We start from the raw sequence: 24,623 nt of genomic DNA on the forward strand, positions 1-24,623 counted from the left end.
CTAAAAGAACTAGTTACTCAGAATAACGTGGATATATGATTAAACAGTTCAAGTCAAACGCGCAATTAACTGTATTTTGGTTGGGTGTGACATTTAATATTTTCTTAGATAATATATTTTCTGATGGCATGTTTAATTAGGAAAGTTTACTAACGAGGACCTTTGCCTGAAGATCTACTTTCCTCCATATAAAGCGATTCGATGTTTCCTTATATGGCCATGGCTGTCCATGTATGGTGAGTCACTGTGCTGTGCTGCGATTGGTTACTCATACCTCTGAGAGTTTACGATTGGCTACAACCTAATTTTGACTTACGTCATACAAAGCAAACTAGCAAAGGATCTCTGTTTTTATTAGATCGTCATTAATTCCAATAATAAAATATGCAATAATAGGTAAAACAATTATTATATTTGAAAAAAAATTATTTAAATAATGGTAAAACCCACGTTTAGATATGCTATAAATAGACATTCTAGATCTTTGATAGCCGTATGAATATTTGCTGCTCGGTAAAACCAGCAGATGGCGGTGCCACACAGGTTAAACAAAAAATGCTTTGAACTTAATTTCACACTTCAAAACCAGATTACATTTTTTATTGTTTAATTAATCTTATTTAGGGACAACTTAAATACACAAACCTGAATCATGCAATTGTTAATGATCAAATTAAAGTAAGTTGCATCTATATGTTTTGTATCCACTGCTAGCTAGCTAGAAATGTTAGTGAAAACAGGCCATTGTGTTTTTGATCCAAAGACTTAACCTTTATTATGTTTATAATGTATAAGTTTATAAAGTGTCTGCTAAATAACTTATTTATAATGAATTATGAATTATTGAGCTAAAGGTCCCAAGCTAAAAGGCCCTTTTTGTTTTCACTCTTATTTTATTTTTTCTTCTGTATTTTACATAATAAAGAAACATAAGGGTGAGTAAATGATAACACAATGTTTTCTTTTTTGGGTAAACTATCTATTTAAAAGCCTTTGTTGAGCCCTATGTACTAACATTTTCATTCCCTACAGGCTTTAGCCCCAAATTAAATTCATAATCCACTTGCACTTTCATATAAAAAAGAAAAACATGTAGTTCATGTATGTTTGTTACAATATGACTCACATGTTTTCCGTAAAGGCTTGGCTTTCCGTTTGTAAATATTCTTGCGGGAACTGCTCAACTATTGTCATGACAACATCACATAGTTGCATATTCCCAATGCAACTGCGGGAGGTAATAATTGCACGGGAATCTTGGTGGTCCTCTAAAACTGTTCCAGGAATATACCAAACTGACCCACATGTGTTACGTAATCCTAAAGAAGAACGAGATTTTCATCTATGAGCATGTTTCTACATTTGTTTTGTTTTTTAGAAATAAACATAAAGATTATATAAAGAGATTTATCTTGACCGAACCAAGCAAACATGGAAATAGAATGACACATTTGTTATTGAATTCTTTTATTAAAAAAAAAAAAACATTACAGCAGGATAAATGGGATAAAGGCTACATATGATTAAAAAAGTGCAATTTGAGAATAAACTGAAAATACAGATTATTTCTAATAGACAGGTGCAAATCCAATCGACATTCAGCTAGAAAATAAAAACCTCTTTTTATTATACTAAAGTAGAGACCAGATTATATAAGCAATCTCATTTAGAGAAATAAGAAGGAGCATTCACCATCAAATTCAGTGAATCATTAGAAAATAGATATTATATATAACACATATATATATATATATATATATATATATATATATATATTTGATTGGCAAGCATCCATCGCATTGCATTACTTCAGATCAGATCTTGATGCAACCGAGGCTGCTTGCCAAAATAAAATTTCATACAACGTGGTAAACCATTTCAGCCTCACCCACGGTCACATCTCTTGGGGCATTTGGTGTGACGCAACAGTTTTTGTCATGGACCATCAATAAGAAACACTGCACAAGATCAAACGGTGCTCTGGCAACCTTACAGATATGTTAGGCAACAGTTCCATTGCTTATGTGACCCGAAACCCTCGCCAGCAATTTCCTAAAAACATCACTTCTGTTTCCAAAACATTATTGCCTTATTCTCATAGGATGGGAGGTCATTTCTGCAGCATTTGCTAGGCGGAGGTCGCATTCAGATATTTCCATTAGCTAAGGATGCCATTAGATTACAACACGCACTGTTCCACCTAAGACTTTTGCTTTAACCACATGTTCCACCTATAAAACAGTTTTCTCCCTGCCAAAAAGTAAAGTGAGTCCGAGTGATGAAAGCATGGATCCATTTGATAACGTTTTTGATCTATGTTCTGTTGCATGCATAACAGAATAAAGGAACAGTTTATCTAAACATGAAAATGCAGGCCGATCCAAACCTGTATGACTTTAATTCTTTTGTGGAAAACTAAAATTGATTTTAGGCAGAAAATCACATTTACAATTAAACTGAATAAGGACTGATGACAAAAAGCATCATAATTGTTACCATTATCATGCATAAGTCTATTAAAATCATATTTGCATGGTTTGTTACGTATGTTACAAAAATACAAAAAATATAATCTACACTGTCAAGAAAAAATGCTCCCAAGCTGTCACTGGGATGGTACCCTATAATAAATGTCCTAATATGTAAAGATATATACATTTAATACCAATATGTACCGTTGAGTTACTAGTATAATTTTTTTTCTGACATTGTAATAACGACTTTAATGTTTTGCAAAGCTGTTGTCTGGCTTCAGAAGACTTGAAATATAGCACACAGGTTGTATAGTGTACTTTTATAAAGAGATTTCCATGTTAAAAGGAAGGTCAACAAGTTTGAAATGGCGTAAAGATAATTATGCAACCAGGATCTTATGAAGATCTAACTACCAGGTCAAAGATAACCTAAGTGCTCTTCAGAGTAAAACTGTTTGTCCTTCGGATATCCGCTTGTATAAAGTCAGCACTGATGTTTTTCTTTTGGCCTTCATGTCACTCTATCATACCTTTCTCTTCCATTTTCAATCGTACAAAGAAAATGTTAGTGAAAAACCAGCCCACTTTTTAGATTTAAATATGCATATTTTTAAACTATCTAGAACAGTGGTTTTCAATAAGTTTTACTTCAGGGCCCAGAATTTTGATTTGTCCTCTTTATTGGTTTGTGAATGTTCATGATGTCAGCCAATAATTTATTATTAATTTTTGTGATTTCCACGTACCAGGTGAATATTTGGTTTTCATTTATCTTATGTTGAAAAAGTGCATGTTCTTACTACAAAATTAAATGGTTATTTTAACTTTATCATTTACGCTGTTCTTTATACAAAAATAGACATTTTTTGTGAGCTACCAGTTGACAACCACTGATCTAGACCACAATCAGATGCCCATGTGCTGAACGTTGAATATAGAAAGCTGTAGTACAAAAAATAAATCCAAGGTGATGATTGGGTCTATCTGGAGGATTTAAAAAGGGTATGGACCCACAATAATGGTGAGTCTCAGGAGCGAGCTGGAGCGATAGCTCAAGACGTTACTCTGGGTCACCATCTCCAAATCCACGACGTGTTCTCTGGGTCCCGTCAAAGGCTTGGTCATCACCAGCATGGCGCTTACGTTGCTGGACCGCTAAAGCAGACAGTGAAAGTCAAACCTTGAGATTTACTCTTGAACACATGTTTTGAGGTCATTCATAAGAAACTGTGCCATTTCTGTCAAATTTGTCAGTGTTCCTGTTGCACAAGTATTTGACAATGATGCAAGTAATCTGTGAAAATAGAACCTTGATATCCTTAAATAGATTGAAATCAAACTTTGATGCTCGTTATCACAGAATATTATGATTCGCTGGTTTTCACAGACAGGGTCACATATTATATTGTAATAATTATACTATTTATTTTATATATTTTATAGGGCTGTCAAAAGATTAATTGCGATTAATCGCATACAAAATAAAAGTTTTTTTGCATTATTTACGTTTCATTATTGGGTTTTTTTTAAATTATTAATTATTTAGGTATATTTTTATTTTTATTTATAAAATAAAATATATCAAAATATATATAAATATACATGTAAATGTTTCGTAAATACAAACATTAATGTGTGTGTATTTATACAGTATATATTTTCAAGAAAAAAAATTCTTAGTATTTTTGTCTTGTTTTCAGTAAAAATATAAAAAAATTCTTGATGAGCAAAATATGGAGCCCCTAAGGGGACACGGAGCAAAAATTTAATAAAGTTAAGTTTCATGTGTTCACGTGAAATTTTCATGTGCTCACGCAAAACCTTCATGTGCAGAATTTTTTTTTACGTTTAGTTTCGCATGCTCACGTGAAGCTATCGCGTGCTCACATGAAACTATCGCGCTTTCACGTGAAACATTCGCTTTCACGTACAGGCGCGCTAGCTTCACGTGCTCGCGCGATAGCTTCACGTGAGCACGCAAAACTAAACTTTAGATTGTTTTTACTCCAATGTAAAATTATAGTTTCATGTGAGCACGCGAAACTAAACTTAAAAAAAATTCTGCACATGAAGGTTTTGCGTGAGCACATGAAAGTTTCATGTGAACAGATTAAAGCTTCACGTGAGCACATGAAACTAAACTCCAATGTCACCTGAGGGGCTCGGTAGTAAAACGACCCAAGAAAATGAGTCTAGTTTTTAGACCAAAAATATAAAATGTAAGTGATTTTGTGCATAAAACAAGCAAAAAAATCTGCCAATGGGGTAAGCAATTTTTCTTTTAATTTTTCTTAGATTTAGTGGATAAGAAAAATTTTCAAGATTTGTTTGATTGTTTTATGCACAAAATCACTTAAATTTGATATTTTTGGTCTAAAAACTAGACTTATTTTCTTGGGTCATTTTGCTCATCAAGAAAAAGCATCTTAATAAAAAAAATAGATATTTTTATTGAAAACAAGACAAAAATTGAAAAAAAATTCTTGAAAATAATTTTTTGCAGTGCACATAAATTACGCAAAAAACTTTTATTTTGTATGTGATTAATCGCAATTAATCTTTTGACAGCCCTAATATTTTAATATATGTCCAAAATTAATATTTTTTATGAAATGATAAAATAACAAATGGCACAGTTTCCTCAGAATGGATTACAGATAACTCTTACCCTTAGGTAGAATTCTCCTCCCTCATTGCCGGATTTGATTGTGAAAGTGTTGACCATGTTGGGATAGACACTAGTAGCTTGAATCTGGAAGATATCCGCAGGGACCTGGCGTTCGGAAAAGATGCTCATGTACTTGTAGACGATAACTGGTGGGAGTCCCCGGCACACACTGGGTGACTGGCATCTACATCGACTGTTGGTACAGATAAATGTGTATATTCATTTTTTATACAGTTGGTATTGCTAATGTACATGTGTGTAATAAAATGTTGCATTACTGTGTATTTTCTATATTTCACCATTTTCTATGTTCTCGTTTTTACTTATTTCTATACCGTTTTACCCTAATTTCTCTACTGTAAAAGGCACTATACAAATAAGTTTGACTTAAAAGTAAACTCCACTTTTTTGAAAATATGCTTATTTTCCAGCTCCCATAAAATTAAACATTTGATTTTTACCATTTTGGTCTGGCGGTACCACTTTTAGCATAGCTTAGCATAATCCATTGAATCGGATTAGACCATTAGCATCACGCTAAAATATAACCAAAGCGTTTTGATATTTTTCCTATTTAAAACTTGACTCTTCTGTAGTTATATCGTGTACTAAGACAGATGGAAAATTAAAAGCTGCAATTTTTGCAGTTTTATTTCAACCGAATGCCAGAATTCTTCAGCTGAGCGTTTTGGTTGCTGTGATACTTCAGCTTTTTTATCAGTCGTTAAAGCAACACCAAAGAGTTTTTTTACCTTAAAATAACGTTTCCAAAAAAGTTTCAGTCATTCATCCACTTGAAACAGGGTGAACGGCACTTTCACATTCGCTTTGCATCCCTCTATTGGCCAAAACCGCACTAAAGAAGTTTACAACCGTCGGTAGCGGTCCTGTAGTTTGAGTGAAAACTACAAAAACTTGCTTTACTGCAGACCTACAATCCAATCAGAGCCAGCTATGCTGCAGTATTTATGGCAATGGTAATGGACAATTACGCTTCTAACCTGTAGGGGGAGCAAAGAGCAAACGCGCCTCCACCAAACGCGGAGCATTGCGTTACTCGCTCTAGATTACTTGCGGGATTTAATTTCATGTCATGCAATACATTTTCAACTTGGGCGAAGAAGCGTTTGAGGCGAACAGCTTGTGTTTTCGCGGCAATCGCGGCACACATAGATTATAGATTACTTGCGGGATTTAACTTAGTCTTATGCTAATTTTTCGCTCAAGTTGAAAATGTTCAACTCGGGCAAAGACGCGTTTGAAGCGAATAGCAGGTGTTTTTTGCGGCAAACACGCTGCTCATATAGCGCCATCCCCATAGCCCCACGTGAGGACACGTCTGATCACGTCTTTGCATTGACTTTGTATGTAATCTACTCGTGCAAATCGTTGAACTTGCATCTGGTGTGAACCCACAGTAATGCTACGTACACACCAAACGCGGGGCATCGCGTTATTCGCTCTAGATTACTCGCGGGATTTAACTTCGTGTCATGCAAATGTTTTCGCTCGAGTTGAATATTTTTAACTTGGGCGAAGACACATTTGAGGCGAATAGCACATGTTTTTCCAGCAAACACGCTGCTCATATAGCGCCATCCCCATAGCCCCACGTGAGGACACGTCTGATCACGTCCTTGCATTGACTTTGTATGTAATCTACTCGTGCAAATCGTTGAACTTGCATCTGGTGTGAACCCACAGTAATGCTACGTACACACCAAACGCGGGGCATCGCGTTATTCGCTCTAGATTACTCGCGGGATTTAACTTCGTGTCATGCAAATGTTTTCGCTCGAGTTGAATATTTTTAACTTGGGCGAAGACACATTTGAGGCGAATAGCACGCGTTTTCACGGCAAATGCGTGCCCATATCACCTCATTCGCATCGCCCCACGCGATGACGCGTCTGATCGCATCTTTGCATTGACTTTGTATGTAGTCTACTTGCGGAAATCGTTGAACTCGCAACTGGTGTAAACCCACAGTAAGGCTGAAATTAACAAAGCACTGAAATTATGAGGAAATTTCCAAGTTTAAATAAGAAAATCAATAATTCAAAGCCGAAAGCTAGGGCAATATACTTTAAAGTTCAGATTTTTTAATTATTGCAACTCAAAGAGTGATTATATCAGTAGGATTATACTCACCCTTCACCACTTTTCACGTATGGCTCCCGGCAGGGGTTTCTGGGATAGCAACGGAATCCTCCGTAGTAATTCCAACACATGTCTTCCTCTCTGCAGTTGTGCCCCGTTTCACATTCGTTTATATCTGAGCCAGGAATAAAACGTTAATTAGAATCTTCTGAAGCCAGTTTGGGATCCCTAAACAAGAAGCTGGAAGGTACCTTGGCACATTCGTGTCCCTTGGAGTTGGTATCCCTCAGGACAAACACATTGGTATGCTCCAGGCTGATTTACACATTGGAACTGGCACATGTAGTTCGAGAAGTCACACTCATCAATGTCTGAAAAAATACAAGAATGAGTGGTAACACTTTACAATAAGGCTGTATTTGTTAACAATTAGTTAATGCATTAGCTGGCAAATAGCAAGAAAGAGGAGACGGAGACAAGACTGTGTCAGCCATCTCCCTGATGCCTGTATGGGCTTCATACTACACTTTTTTCAAGAAAAAAAAATCTTAGTATTCTTGTCTTGTTTTCAGTAAAAATATCAAAAAATTCTTGATAAGCAAAACAACCCAAGAAATTAGTCTAGTTTTTAGACCAAAAATATCACATTTAAATTATTTTGTGAATAAACAAGCCACTGGGGTAAGCAAATTTTTCTTGAATTTGTCTTGAATTAAAGCAACACTATGGGCCCTATTTTAATGATCTGAAACGCAAGTGCGAAGCGCAACGCGCAAGTGAGTTTGTGGGCGGATCTTGGGCGCTGTTGCTATTTTCCCGGCATGAGAAATAACTCATGCGCCGGGCGCAAATCAATAAGGGGTTGGTCTGAAGTAGGTTCATTATTCATAGGTGTGGTTTGGGCGTAACGTCAAATAAACCAATCAGAACGCTATCCAACATTCCCTTTAAACGCAAGGGCGCAAGTTCCATGGCGGGTTGCTATTATTATGACGGATTTACCAGGCGCACGCCAGGAGCGGTTCACAGCCGAGGAGACCGACGTTCTTGTAAATCCCAAGCTTGCCAGCATAAATCAGGCACGCCATGTAACGGGAGGTGGATCTGCCTACACATGACCTGACGCCAGCAGAGGACATCGCTGCGTCCACCCTCACCGCTGAAAGGGTTTGGGGGCTTTGAAATCGGACCCAAGAAACGCAAGCAAGGTCCAACCCCAAAGTACTCTTACAAATCAAGTTCACATACATTAAGGTTTCTTGTGAAAACATTTTAATTATTATTTACATAAAATAAACGTAATACAGCCACACAATAAACTTATGAAAATATTTTAATCGTTATTTGCATGATAATTTTTTAACGCAGCCACACAATAAATAAAAACTATCACCACAATGCTCACCACTATGATTTCCCTTATCTCGTGAATTAATATTTTTTTGTGTAACAATTTATGATTTGCAAAAATAACTGTTGCATCTGTGTAGATTAGATGCAAAGTGTATGCGTGCCACTGACTTTAGACTAGTTTTTTTTGGTTAGTAGCGCAATTGTTTTTTGAAACTGCAAAATAGCATAAGAGATGGTTTGCGCCGCAACACGCCTCCTTTTTGCGCTGAACCGCCCAGGGAGCGCAAGTTCATTCCCTAGTTTGCTGACGTGCGTCTGTGGAGGGAAAAACCCCGCTGTGCGCCGGTGCAAAATACGAATGATACATGCGTCACTGACAAAGTCAATTGCGCTGGGTGCAAGATAGAGCCCTATGTAGTTTTTTTTACCTTTAAATAATGTCTCTAAAATGATTTCAGTGATAGAACAACTTTTAACTGGACAAATTGTACTGTTGCTGCAACCTGAGCAGCTTTCTAGCTGCTACAAGCACACTCTGAAAGTGGCGGTGGAGGGTAGGAAACACAGCCCCGCCCCTCCCCCTACCTGCAGAAGAGTGTCTGATACCAGGCACTGTTGCGCTTTTCAACCACATGGGGGAGCTGTAAGTCATTTTTACATGGAAACTACATAGTGTTGCTTAAAGTGTTTAAGAAAATGTTCAAAAAATTTTTGCTTACCCCATTGGCAGATTTTTTTGCTTGTTTTATGCACAAAATAAATTTTGTTATTTCCTAATAATCATGCATTTTTGTACTAATCACATAATATGAAAATATTAAGTGTTTTATACAGTGCAAAAAAATCATTTTCAAGAAAAAAAAATTCTTAGTATTTTTGTCTTGTTTTCAGTAAAAATATTTCTTTAAAAAAAATCTTAAATTAAGATGCTTTTTCTTGATGAGAAAAAGAAAATAAATCTAGTTTTAGACCAAAAATATCAAATGTAATTGATTTTGTACATAAAACAAGCAAAAAACATCTGCTAATGGGGTAAGCAAAAAATCTTGAACTTTTTTCTAAAACACTAAATTAAAGAAAAATTCAAGAAAAATTTGCTTACCCCATTGGCAGATTTTTTTGCTTGCTTTATGCACAAAATCACTTAAATTTGATATTTTTTGTCTAAAAACTAGACTTATTTTCTTGGGTCGTTTTGCTTCTCAAGAAAAAGCATCTTATTTTTAGGAATTTTTATATATTTTTATTCAAAACAAGACAAAAATAATAAGAATTGTTTTCTTGAAAATAATTTTTTGCAGTGTAGTAATGCTCTGTGTTTGCAAAACAGGTTTTCTTTATAGATTATAAGAAACCATGTAGCAAAAAATGCAGCATGTAGTTTAAACAACTTAGTTATGCAAGTAAATTCAATTCAAAGTTAAAATTGTTTAACTTAATTTCTTAAAGGAACAGTATGTAGGATTGTGGGCAAAACTGGTATTGCAATAACAAAACTTGTGGCTAAAACTGGTACTGCAATCACCCAACTGGTGGCCAATACACAACATGACAACATAAACATCAGTTGAGGGCTGCAACTCCACTTTTTAAAAGACAATATCCTGGCCAGACTACAGTTGTCAGTGATATAAGTATTTGAAATAAAAATGATTTCTTAATGTCTAGTGACATATCAGGGCCATTTTATGATTAATTGATATAAATTTCTTACATCCTGTTCCTTTAAGTTAAAGTAACATAAAATATTGATGAGTGTATATTGATGCTTAATTGTATAAGTGACGTTATTATCATTCAGGTTCTACAGTATGTTACAGTGAACAGGATAACATGAAAGTCATTTTTGATATCATGTGACGGCCTCATGGTATAGCAAAATATAATGAATTGACATCTCAGAATAGACTACAGTTCGACACATGCGTCACCGGGGTATTTTTTGGCTACTGTTTCATAAATAAATGTGCATTTAAACAAACCACACTTTTGACGCTCCACTTGTGCAATACAATATACAGAAGTAGGAGGATGGTCGCTATAATCAGACATGGGGTATTTTAATTCGCTCAGGACTTGTGCATAGAGAAGAAGACATTAGCAGGCCCTAGCATTGAGTAATGTTGAAGTGTTATGGTTATACTTTCAAACAGTGTGTAGCTGTATATTTAAACATTTATTTGCAGCGCCTGCTAGACTTTAATTGTGAGTATATTATTGTAAACGCATTTCCATTTTATATATACACCTTGATAGATGACTCAAAATTATTACCTGTGATAATAAACAGCATGCCACAGATGGAGTCCACACATATTACATATAAGAAAATGTCTTGAAATATTATGTTAACTAAAACCACAACATTTTCATTTGAGATGTTTCAAAGGCTGTGCTTTATACAGGTTAGAACATGCCACAATTCATACATATTAAGTTGTGCAACTCTTTGTAGAGGTGTTTTTACTTAAATCGGACATTAACCTTGACAGGAGACCGAGTCTGAAGCCAGTTCGTACCCAACTTCACACTGGCAGATGTACGAGCCAATCAGATTGTAGCATTGATGCTGGCAGGGGTTTGTGGTGGCGCATTCATTCACATCTGTAACAAAAAAAAAAAACTCTTATTAAGCTTTCCATTACCCTTTAAATGGCACAAATTAAAATTTTGAATTGAAAATACGCCCAGTGAAAACACATACAGTTCCCAAAAAACTTCCATATATCGCAAAAAGTTTTTACATTGCACCAGGTGGTTTTTCAGGAAAATTGAAAAAGAAAAATAGGGTAAAACTGAAATGTAAACAGTTTTACTATGAGGTGCGTAAAAGTCACATAATTTTTTCACAGATGCAAAATAACCTCCCACACTAAAAAATAAATTATTTTCAAAATTTCTTAGTATTTTTGTCTTGTTTTCAGTAAAAATTATTAAATTAAGATGCTTTTTCTTGATGAGCAAAACGACCCAAGAAAATAAGTCCAAAAATTAGACCAAAAATATCACATTTAAGTGATTTTGTGCATAAAACAAGCAAAAATATCTGCCAATGGGGTAAGCAATTTTTTTCTGCATTTTTCTTGAATTTAGTGTTTAAGAAAAATTTTAAAGATTTTTTTGCCTACCCCATTGCCAGATTTTTTTTGGCTTGTTTTATGCTCATACGTGACTGCAGGAAAAAAAATCGTTTAAAGGTGCAATGTGTAACTTTTAGAAGTATCTCTTGACAGAAATGCAATATACTATACATAACTATATTATCAGTGGTCTATAAAGACCTTACATAATAAACTGTATTGTTTTTATTACCTTAGAATGAGACGCTTTTAACTCCATACACCGCAAGCCTCCTTACATGGTAGTCGCTGTCATGTTTCTAAAGTACGGACAAACTGCTTTACAGAACGTGTTTCATCCCTACGTTGTCTCAGGCGACAACATGTTTATCCTGTGACAGCTATCGTAGCTTCTCATTGCGGTTTGAAATTGAGGTCGGTTGCAATTCGCAATCTCACTGCTATGCGGTAAAAACCCCACACTGTACCTTTAATGGAAACATGATAATTTTGCAATAGGTTTCTATCGACATTTTGAAAAAGTAACAAACAAAATATCTGCTTGCTTGTTAAGAAAATGTACTGGCTATGCAATTCAGATCCCAAAAATACACTAAATAACGGCACTTATTTAAACCAACAGGTATCGTAATCCAAAATACACATCCTTTCTGCACTCTTAATCATTCTTTGGTTCATCTGGCAAGATTTCCAGCGTAGTTCTCGAGCGCAGAAAGTGTGGGGGCCATCGTGGGTGGTCTGTGCTTATCTGCCAGGTTTGGTCAAGTAACTATATACAAAGGCCTAAGAATAGCCCACTTCTCTCTGATTCACATACATACACGCAACATGTGTGAGTGACAAAGACCCTGGTACGAATGAAAGGATATTCAGGCAGATTCTTCCTTGGCTCCTAAGTGACCTTTTTAAAGCATTAATGTCAAAGCGGAGATTTGAAGACCCCAGGAGAGCCCCCTGCCTCGAGTTTCCAAAGCTTTGCTGACCAGCGTTTGGCTGGACATGGCTCATGTGGGCCCTTTCAGGGGGTTCAGCGCTGTTGATAGCCAAACCGGCTGATGCGCAGTGGAAAAAATGAAGCGAGCGACCCTGCGGCCGAGAGTTCACATGAGAAATTCACCCACCAGAAGAAAGACTGTTAAGAACACACCTGGAGCATTTGGTCACCCACATGTACGGCGGTTTGATTTCAACAAACCGGTGTCAGATTCCAAAGGAGAATCGCTGCCAAGGCACATTTAAAAGAAACTGGCCTGAAGTATGTAAACACTGCAGGAAAACCAACTTCTTTTTGCGGGAAGAGGTGCAAGCTAATTGTTGACTCATTTTAAAGGGATGGGAGATTGCATGTCCTGACCCATATTTTTTCAAAACCATGTAACCTCCGCTAGCTTCCTGGTAACAGAAGACACAGCTGCATATTGTATAATGCATATTGCACACAAAGACAGCAAATAGTGATGAAAAGTCTTAATTTCATAACTTTTAAGTTGCATTGATGTGCAATTGTGCATGTTTTATATGTCTAAACTAGCGATGTCACACTTTACTGTTATTTACAATAACCGTTATATAAAAGACTATAATTATTGATATTATGTTAATACTACAAATATAATAATATCGTAAGTAATTTAACATTTTGCTTAAAAGGCAACAGTGGTTACTCTTGTCTTTGAGTATAATTCATTGGCCAAAAAGCTAACAAAATAAAATAAACAATACTAAAGATCAGTGTTGGGGAAAGTTACTTTTAAAAGTAATGTATTAGAATATTAAGTTACTCCCCCAAAAAGTAACTAATTGAATTAGTTACTTTTCATGGAAAGTAATACTTAAGTTACTTTTAAGTTACTTTTAAGTTACTTTTTCTTACTTGGCTGAGGCTTGATCTCTTTCAGGCCTTGCAGGTGTTTTTATGACTAAGTTCTGCATTCAAAAATTGCATATTTCCATTGCAAAAATGTCAAGCTCTGGCCTGCCATCTCCGTTTTGGACTCAAACTGTTCTCGCCCAGACACACACACATAGAGTGTATAATTCTATGTGACTACATTCAGTTTAATTTAGTACATTTTTTTAAATCAAATATACGAAACTGAGCAGTAACTCGCATTACTTTTATAAAAAAGTAAAAAAAAAGTAAAAAAAAAAAAACCCTCAAATATTAATGTGTATATTTATAAGTAATGCGTTACTTTACTCGTTACTTCAAAAAAGTAATATTATTACGTAATGCACGTTACTTGTAATGTGTTACCCTATAAACTGCTAAAGATGAATTTGAATGATAGAATTGTTTATTTATTCAAAAAGTTGCGTAAACACTAGGGCTGTAACGATACATCACGTGTCCCATTAAAAAGACCTGTCTAAAATCGATTCTGCATCGCAAGGCTGCGATTCTGTGTTTCATGCGCAGCTTGTGCGTGTACTATGGCGTATTGGTCAGTAAGAAGTCCTTATCAATCTAAAATCATTATGAGTCGGAGTCATTTATAACAAGCATTTAAAAAAGCAACACTCGTTAATAAAGTTATTCAAAATATTCTTTATTATCATGAAAATACCTGAAACAATCTGAAGAACGGCGATATAAATATCCTTCTAGACATTTACTGGAATAGCGTCCATAATGCTACTTCTTCTGTGGCACAATTGGAGTTTCTACACGAGAGCGCCCTCTGGCTTTTGGATGTGAAGACAATTCACCTTAATTCATTCATATTCATTCACTGAGAAAACGCGCATTTGCATGATAAATTGTTACAGCCCTAGTACACACCAAGCACGAAGAATCGTGTTCCTCGCTCTAGATTACTCATGGGATTCAACTTTGTGTCATGCGAATGTTTTGCCTAACTTGAATATTTTCAACTTGCGCAAAGACGCATTTGAGACGAAAATCATGTGTTTTCACTGCAAACGTACCACTCAATTCGCGTCGCCCTGAATGACTTTGCGTTTATTCGCGCAAATTGATGAATTCGCTTTTGGTGTGTACGCCCATAAGGCTCATATCGTAAACACCCTAGTCTAAAAAGATTTAAAATGGTTACAAAAATCTACTTTGTACAGAAACCATGATCATAAATAATGTAGGCCAGTATTAAATTCAAATAATTTAAAAGTCCACTTCGTAGATTTTTGTGAACCAACGGCTCAGTCCACAGCTAACTCCTCCCTTTCAAAACGCATAGAGAAGCTACGGTAGCCGCCAGAGGACAAACATATCATTGTGTGAGATTACGTAGTGACAAAACATACTCTATAGAGCATTATATTTGTTTAGGGCTACTGTCGCAAAAATGGCCACTTCCATGTAAAGGGCCGGGTTATTGTAGCTTTCAAAGTATACTCACCGTGGCTACGCGCGGGTGGCCGTGTTCGACACAAATGATTTCTCATTATACAAATTATTTCTCTACCCTGCAGTCAAGTGAGCAATGATTCGCAACATTTACACTACATTACACAATTAAAGCGTAACTAAACCCCTGGTCAGAGGCTGACTCCACCCACTGCAATATTTGAAAAATGCAAGAAAAGTGGGCAGATCCCAACGGAGATAGAGGGGACGAACTAAGCTCGTATCAAGTGTGTGGTGAGATCGTAACAAGGGCGTGGTGAGCTTGAACCTGCTTACGTCACGAGTCATTTCTTGGACCCAACATCCAATAGGAAAATTCAACTGCAGTAGCCACCGTTCAACCTCAAGAGGGCAGCACTCAGACGTTTTTACACCATATATTGTAGTATTGAAACACTTTATATCCAAATGTCAAAAAACCTACTAAAATCAATGAACAGCACTAATAAAGCATCATTCTTACAGGTCATTAACTAAAAAAAGTTGGTTTGGGGTTTAGTTACTCTTTAAGGATAGATGAAGAAAAGTAGCGGATCCACCATTGCAAACAAAGTTTAGAACAAACAACAAGAATTCAAAGAACACAAATTAAACACGGTGACGAAAATTCTCTACCGCGTTCTGTTCTTTGAAAAAGTTAAAATAAAAGAAGAAAAGACAGATCCCCCTGATGATGACAATGACGTCATGTGGACAGTGTGCGTACGCTGACGGCCCTAGTATGGGGACCCGTGGTATGTAGATAAAAAGGCGTCATTCTAAGGTAATAAAAACAACAGTTCATAATGTATGTTATTTACACACCACTGATAATATAGTTATAGGATTCTTTCATCCTTCTAAAAGTTACACAATGCACCTTTAATGGTCAAATAAGTAATCCAGCAAATATAGGAGTTTGTGTGTTATATGCAAAGACTAAATGATACTCTTTAAAGGAATATTCCAAGTTTAATGGTTAAGGTCACTCCTGTAGTACGAAATGTTGGTTGGCGTGTCTTTGCAATTCATATATTTCAGTTTTTGATTAATGCAGCCTAAATTGTTTTCTCCCACCACAGGGATCTTGCGTGCTGTAACACGACTCAGACATCTACTGTATTTAGTTGGCAGAAGTGGAGAACTATTAGCACATGCATAAAACGTTTTATATGGCATATATAAAAAGACAGACACAGAGGGAAAGGTTTTCGCTATCTCATTCTTTATGTCGACGAGTGGAACATGCAATAACTTTGTGAAGAATTTGAACAGAGATCACTTTTTGAACGAACATTAAACTTCTTGCTCAACCACTGGGGGGTGTTTATAGTGGAATTATGTTTTTGGAGAACCTATTTGGACCACTGATTTAAGATTGATTGGGGACCAAGTGTTCAAATTCAAGAATCAACCACTAATCTAAATATTGGGGTCACAATCTCTTTGTCAACATCTATTATGGGACAGTTTTGAGGTATCGAGGCTAGGTTTACTAAATGACAACATACATAGACAGCAGGACATTCGGAAAACACTGAAAATTAAAGCACAAACGTCATAAAACTAAGTTCACATCAACATCTGAGTACAACTTTTGGTGAAGCTTCTGCTTCAAAGGTTTGGAAAATCCTCAAAGCTTTGATCAAAACTGTTTTAAAGTTGCATTACAAAACCGAAATCCTGGTCATGTTGGACCCTAATGTAGCTTTCCTTTAGAGATTGGCACTACACTTTCAGAAAAAATTATAAAAGTACCTTTTTATATCCAAAAAGTGCATACTGGTACACTGGCACATTGATACCAAAGTGGTACATATGAGGACCTTTTTAAAAGGTACACTACAAAAATGTTTTTCAAGAAAAAAAATCTTAGTATTTTTGTCTTGTTTTCAGTAAAAATATCAAAAAATTCTTAAATTAAGATGCTTTTTCCTGATGAGCAAAACAACCCAAGAAAATAAGTCTAGTTTTTAGACCAAACATATCAAACTAAAGTGATTTTGTGCATAAAACAAGCAAAAAAATCTGCCAATGGGGTAAGCAAAAAAAATCTTGAAAATTTTCTTAAACACTAAAATCAAGAAAAAATTTAAGAAAAAATTAGCTTACACCGTTGGCTTTTTTTTGCTTGTTTTATGCACAAAATCACTTTAATTTGATATTTTTGTTCTTATAACTAGACTTATTGTCTTGGGTCGTTTTGTTCATCAAGAAAAAAGCATCTTAATTTAAATAATTTTACTGAAAACAAGACAAAAATACTTGAAAATCATTTTTTGCAGTGTACCGTTCCAGCAACAACCTTTGTACCTTTTTTCTGAGAGTGTTGCAATGCTACAGTCATGGATTTGATTCCTGCATGCATGTACTCATAAAATGAATAGCCTGAATGCATTTGGATAAATCTCTTGCCAAATTCCTAAATGTATTTCCTTGTGCAGGTACATTCCTTTTTTTACAATTATGTGCAGAGTGCAACGCAGAAATGACACTTTTCACCTTTCCCCCAATGATTCCAACAAATATCACATACAATCATAATACATATAATCTCACCTCTGCAGAAGTTCTGAGCGTCCAGTATGAAACCCGCACTACATTGGAGTGTATAAGATGAACCTGGAATGACTCTCGAATAAGTGCCAGAGGAGATGGCGGGTACAGCAGGCTGAACTCCTCTTCTGGCACCCGTGTCCACGGGTGGGGCCGTAGTGGGCTCAGCCTCACCATTACTCACAATTATCTGAGCATTGTGGGGCAGGCAGAGGTATCCTCCAAAATGATTGATGCATTTCATCCCCCCTTTGCAAGCTTCCTGAACGGTCTTGCACTCATCTATATCTGTATACATATTTTAGATTAGGTTGGATTAGATTAGGAATTCACAAGAAAATCTGCCATTGCAATAACTTGCCTTACATCTAAGGGCTTGTCCACACGTATAACCATGACTTTTTTATGCGGTTCGGCCGTTCGTCCACACAGAAATGCAGTATCGCGTCACTGAAACCGAACATTTTTGAAACCGAGTTTTTTTAGAAACGCCGGTTGCAGTGTTGTCGTGTAGACAGTACAACCGGGTTTTTTGCTTCTGATTAAGGCCTCTGATTGGCCAACGTGGCTTTACGATTAGGGTTATATCACCACTCACTGCTTAAGAATAATTAAAGGGACACTCCACTTTTTTTGAAAATATACTCATTTTCCAGCTCCCCTAGAGTTAAACATTTGATTTTTACCGTTTTGGAATCCATTCAGCTGATCTCCGTGTCTGGCGCTACCACTTTTAGCATAGCTTAGCATAATCCATTGAATCTGATTAGACCATTAGCATCGCGCTCAAAAATAACCAAAGAGATTCGATATTTTTCCTATTTAAAACTTGACTCTTCTGTGGTTACATCGTTTACTAAGGCGTAAGATTTTCTAGGGAGATATGGCTAGGAACTATACTCTCATTCTGGCGTAATAATCAAGGACTTTGCTGATGTAACATGGCTGCAGCAGGCGTCGTGATATTACAGCCGAAAATAGTCCTCTGCTATTGAAAGTTACGAAGGGGACTATTTTCAGGCAGTGCGTATAAAATATCGAAACTCTATGGTTATTTTTGAGTGCGATGCTAATGGTCTAATCAGATTCAATGGATTATGCTAAGCTATGCTAAAAGTGGTACCGCCAAACCTGGAGATCAGATGAATGGATTCCAAAACGGTAAGAATCAAATGTTTAACTCTAGGGGAGCTGGAAAATGAGCATATATATATTTTGGAGTGTCCCTTTAATTTTTCTTTAGCATGTTTTTATTTAGTAGCTAATGTGGGTGGTTGTTAAGGCATTGCTATGCAGTTGCTTACTAGATTTAAAGGGAGTTCAAGGTGGGTGTTACAGAGTCGCCATCCAATTGAAAAACATGTGTTCTTTAGTGAGCTTTAGCATGTTTCTGTTTAGTAGCTAATGTGTGATGAGTGGTTGCAAAGGCAGTGCTTGGATGTTCAGGGTGGTTGCTAAGGTGTTGCTACGCAGTTTGCAGGGTGTTAGTGTGTAGTTGCAAAAATTTTCTTTAGCATATTTTTATTTAGTAGCTAATGTGTTGGTGATTGTTAGGGTACTGCTCAGGTGTTCTTAGTGATCCCCAAGGTGTTGCTACAGTATTCAGTTGCTAAGGTATTTTTGGTGTTTTCTGACATGGGTCTATGCGGTTGCTATGGTAAGGTGTTTGGTTATTGTTATAACTCTGCAATGCTATGTTAGCTATGTACGATGTTCTGGGAAATTTCTAAGCATTGTTGTGTTGTGTTTAAGGGGTTCATGGTGGTTGCTAGGTGGTATAAGGGGGCAATGGAGAGCTGTCAAAAACAAAAGAGCTTATCCATAAATCTCTATGATATTCGATGGAAAATGTACTTTACTCATTGGCAAGGCTGTAAGTAAATTTTACACCCAACACAAGAAGAAACTACAATTTCTGGGACAATAAGGCAAAGTTACCAGCCAACAGCGATAATCTTGAAACAGCTACACTGTAAAAAATACTTTGCTGCCTTAAATCTTTTTGTTGAATCAACTCAGATTTACAAGTCATTTCAACTTACTATTATTTATCTTGACTAGAGATAAGTTGTTATAAATACAGGTGAGTTGTTATAACTTATAATATTAAGTTGACTTTTCGCAACTTTATTTCATAAGTAGTGACAACTCATCTCTGTTGAAATGACTTGTAAAAATCTGATTTAACAAAAAAATTTAAGCAGTATTTTTACAGTGTAGGTATCAGTAATTATATTAGCAAAATAAGTAAAAAGGCTAAAGTACCTTTGCAGCTTTGCTTTTCAATATCAAATTCATAACCTTCAGTGCACTGTACAACAAAAAAGCATAAATTAGCATAATAAACAATCATTTAAACTTTGAAACACTAACAAAAATCTTATGCAACTAGGCTCATAATTAGAATCTGATTATTACAAATAATCTTATCGAGAAATAGTGTGTCAGCTTTGTTTACTTGCCGTGTATGTGATTGGCTCCTCTGCCTCCTGAGACACTGCGAAGTGGACGACAACACTTAAGCAAAAACAGATCCTGAGCATTGTGAACTGCAAAACAGATATAAAAATGATCTTACTGAAAATATTTATTAGGTTGAGATAGCATCTGCAGACCAGTCTAAATGGTAGACAATCTAGACCAGTGGTTCCCAAACTTTTTCAGCGTGTGGCCCCCCTTGTGTACGATGCATTCCTTCGTGGCCCCCCAAAGAAAATTTGTGACAAAAAACTGTTCTAAAACTCAACATTTTAATAAAAAAAAAACATTAAATTATACAAAAAAGTAGTGCTTTTGGTTAGTAGCCTTATTTTTTTAGGTTTAATTGCACAGAATTCATGTTAAATTAATGTATTTCATAAAATGTCATAAAACTGGGCCCCCCCTGGCACCATCTCGCGGCCCCCACTGATCTAGACCAGTTTATACCAGCCTGACCAGACACTACAGTTGAGCTAGATCACCTAAAATCTGTCTTTTAAGATTTTAAGAGACTAGAGAGGAGCTACAGCACTTTACACCAGCTGACCAGGCTAAGAGACCAGCTAGAACACTTTACACCAACTATCCAGGGAGGTCTGCTAGACTAGTTTTCACATGCTCAATTAGACTTAATCAAACTTGCTTAAACCTGTATGGCCAGACCAGTTTAAACCAGCCTGAGAAACCAGCAAGACCAGACCACCTTAATCCTTTCTAAGCAGACTGAGGGGCGGTATCCTGGATATGGTTTAGAATAAGCCAGGACTAGGCCTTAGTTATTTTAGGACATTTAAGTCTTTACAAACATACCTTATAAAAACCATTTAATTGAATGTATCTTCAGACAAAACAATGGCACTGATATATTTTAAGTTATGTCAATGCAAGCTGTTTTAAATTAAGACACCTCAAATATGCATTTTAGTCTGGGACTAGGTTTAAGACCATCAGAGAGACAATCTAGGCCAGCCTTAATCTGCCTGATCAAATTGAGAGACGATCTAGACCATCTTAAACCTGCCTGGCCAGAGTGATTAACCAGTTTAAACCAACCTGACCAGCCTGAGGAACCAACTAGACCATCTTAAACCTGCCGGACCAGACTAAGGGGCAGTTTCCCAGACAGAGATTAGACTAGTCTTAGACTAAAAAAAAAATTAAGAGCTGTCCAAACTGAAATCAACTTGCATTGCCATATCTTAAAATTCATCAATATTCTTTGTGCTGCCTAAAAATGCATATAAATAATGTTTTTAGTAAGGCATGTTTGTTAAAACTAGTTATATTTCCTAATTAAACTAAGGTCTAGTCCTGGCTTATGCTTATCCCTGTCCGGGATACCGCCCCTAACAGTCTAGACCAGTTTACACTTACTTTTCCAAAAACCTTCCTGAGAGACCAGCTAGACCGGCTTAAAGCTGCCTGACCAGACTAAGAAACCTGACCAATTTAAATCCGCCTGACCAGACAGGGTGACCAGCTAAACCAGTTTACATGCCTTACCAGCCAGCCCAAACCAGCCTAACCCAGCCGGTCCAATTTATTTGTTTAAGAGACCAGCTTAAACTTGCTTGACCAGACAGAGTGACCCGCTAGACCAGTTTAAAATGGACGGGTCAGTCTACTTGTTGCCCAGGTTGGTTTAGCTTGTCCTAGCCAAATCAGGTTTAAGCAGACCTCAGCCAAAAATACTTCCAATGGGATATTGAGATCCCACAGACGTATACTGACTATCTGTCTTCTTCTCCCTGAGTGTAATGTTGTGTAGTGCACCATAGAAACACCCTAGCAACCACTCGTAACCTATTTTTATGCACCATTTTGAACACAAAAGGAAACACCAAGAAGGATGCAAGGCCTTAAACTTCAAGTTTTTATGAACTAACATGCACGGCTTTGTCAACCCAACACCAAACTTTTATGATTACTCATCATTTTGCAGCATAATTTTCTCTTCATCGGTAGCGAATGCATTTGCAATTTCCATCCAAACCTTAATTATATTTCTTGCAAGTTGTATATATGACATTGTTTGGTTTGAATCAAACAGTTGTTGACCCTGGCGCGGTTCTTCAGCAATTTGGCAGAGGTCTCCACATTGCAGCACAAATCCAAACAGTGTCCAAACTGTGCCCGTTCACCCAGCTCATTTAAGTAATTATGCCAAATTTCACATTGTCCTTGTGCAAATGACCAAAACATATTTGAGATCAAAGGTGTTGATCTGAAGTGGGACATTTTTTTTACAATATCGAATTAAAAGTTTAGGATTGTATAAAGCTTACAGAAAGATACAGTAAAATTAAATATGTGTAACTGTAAATCTATAGTACAGGATCATTACAGCTATTTCAAAAGTAGTGGAACCAAAGGCATGTACCGACTAGTACTTAGACACCATATTTATCTCACAAAGCCCTCTAGCAACTAAAGCTAAAATTGTTGTTTTGTGTTAAGCTAAACCTACCACTCATGTAATCATGCAAGCTTCTGCAAAGACAAAAGGTGTATTAAGTCCATTCTCATTCAAAATCTGCTTGTAATATAACAATTTTATTTATTTATTTGTTGGTGTATACATAACACAAACTAGAGTTTGAATGGGGTTAAACTAATCACAAAAACACCAGTATTAATTTGTTATTAAACATTTATTATCTGTTTGTTATTAATTAGGAATATATAAAGATAACTGACAAAGTAAAGATTTATAATACTATAAATAAATAACATACGTATACAAATATTATGTTCTCCATTTGTAAATCTTACCAGCAGTGATAAATGTGTATAATGTGAGTAAAGATGCTTACCATGTGTGATATATTCCACTGTAAATTCAGGAAGACTGCTGTGGTTCACACACGAGGTGACTGTGATCATGTTCTTAGGAGGCAGGTTTTACTCACAAGCCTTTTCAAATGATGGTTTTTCTTTTTTTGCTTACTGCTACATTCTTGTTGGAATATAATCATGGTGTATGTGGCTCCATCTACTGATAAAGATTCAGACCTACAATACACTTGTAATACAGAGACATAAAAGAAAAGAAATTACATGTAAAATACATTATGACTATATTTTCATCCTACATAATATAAAGAACTTTTTTGTGAAAATATAAGTGTGAAATGCAGTGAAGAAAAGGCTGTTGAGCATTCTGGCTGAGCGGGCTATGATGCTCCAATAATGCCTTCCTGATAGTAGGAGCTGGAAGAGACTGTGGGAGGGATGGGTGGATTCCTTCACAATATTGGTGGATTTGCTGGAGCATGGTGTAAGGAAAATGTCCATGAAGGAGGAAAGAGGGGCAAAATAATCTTTGCAGCTGTGTTCACTGTCTTGGAGGGTTTGCGGTGCTACAGTTCTCATACCAGACAGTGATGCAACTGGTCAGCACGCTCTCAGTGGTTCCCCTGTAGAATGTGGTGAGTAGGGGTGGAGGAAGACTTGCTCTTTTTAGCAGGTGGAGAAAGTGTATCACTGTTGTGCCTTCTTGGAGAGTGACTTGGTGTTGGTGGGCCAGGTGAGATGCCTTGTGATGTGCACCCTCAGAAATTTGTGTCATCAGTGAATTGATGATGTGGTTGGAGCTGAACTTGGAAGTGCAGTTGTGGGGCAACAGCGTAAAGAGCAGTGGGCTTAGCACATAGCCTTGTGGGACACCTGTGTTCAGTGTGGAAGTGCTCGAGGACTGACTGAGGTATTCCGGTTAAAAAGTCCAAAATCCAATTACAGAGGGACGAGGTGAGGCCCAGAGAGGTTAATTTATTGATAAGCTGCTGAGGGATTATAGTGTTGAATGCTGAGCTGAGGTCAACGAACAACATTCTTACATGTGAAGTGTCCTTCTGTTCTAGGTGGGCCTGGTGGAGGGTGGATGAAATTGCTTCGTTCGTAGAGTTGTTTGGACGGTATGCAAACTGGAGCGGGTCGAATTTGCGGGGAGGCTGGTTTTGATGTGGTGCATGACAAGCCTCTCCGAGCACTTCATCATAATTGGAGTCAGGGCGATGGAACGGCAGTCATTTGGACAGGACACCTGTGATTTATTTTGTATGGTTGTGGTTTTGAGACACGTGGGGACGACTGCCTGGCTCAGCAAGGTGTTGAAGATATCCGTTAGGACATCTGTCAGCTGTGCAGCACAGTCTCTGAGTACACAGCCAGGTATGTTGTCAGGACCTGCAGCCTTGCATCTGTTAATCGTAGATAAGCTCTTCTTTATATCGGCTGGAGACAGACAGAGCGCCTGGTCGGTGGGAGGTGTCGGCAGTTTTTGTGCCGGTGTCACATTCTGCATTTAAACCATAAATAAAAGTTGTTGATATAACCTTGATATCTTTAATACTGACTGAGTAAGATCATGTCAAAGATTGAAATGAATGTGAAATCAGTGACTAAAATAAAACTAATTAAAATTGCGAGACTTTAACCTGAACTTCACAGACAGGGTTACAAATAAATCAGCAATAACTGAATTGACTGCTGATTATATAAATTTAATACAAAATAGTTGCATAACGATTAATCGCGGTTAATCTATAGCAGGATAAAAGTTTTTG

At 36.7% G+C, this 24,623-nt stretch overlaps 1 protein-coding gene across 1 annotated transcript; it reads right to left on the minus strand.

The window, feature by feature from the left end:
- Nucleotides 1-1,450: 1,450 nt before the first annotated feature.
- LOC135740886 (EGF-containing fibulin-like extracellular matrix protein 1) lies at nucleotides 1,451-23,042 on the minus strand. The gene is made up of 9 exons (XM_065259443.2): nucleotides 22,872-23,042; nucleotides 20,040-20,126; nucleotides 19,843-19,888; nucleotides 17,581-17,865; nucleotides 11,080-11,199; nucleotides 7,494-7,613; nucleotides 7,294-7,417; nucleotides 5,143-5,335; nucleotides 1,451-3,629 (listed from the first exon to the last, which is right to left on the minus strand). Exons 1-9 carry the CDS (start codon nucleotides 22,872-22,874, stop codon nucleotides 3,468-3,470), a joined length of 1,140 nt encoding a protein of 379 aa, XP_065115515.1. The 5' UTR covers nucleotides 22,875-23,042; the 3' UTR covers nucleotides 1,451-3,467.
- Nucleotides 23,043-24,623: the final 1,581 nt, after the last annotated feature.

This window comes from Paramisgurnus dabryanus, chromosome 24 (genome assembly GCF_030506205.2).
Source record: "Paramisgurnus dabryanus chromosome 24, PD_genome_1.1, whole genome shotgun sequence".
Taxonomy (NCBI): Eukaryota; Metazoa; Chordata; class Actinopteri; order Cypriniformes; family Cobitidae; genus Paramisgurnus; species Paramisgurnus dabryanus.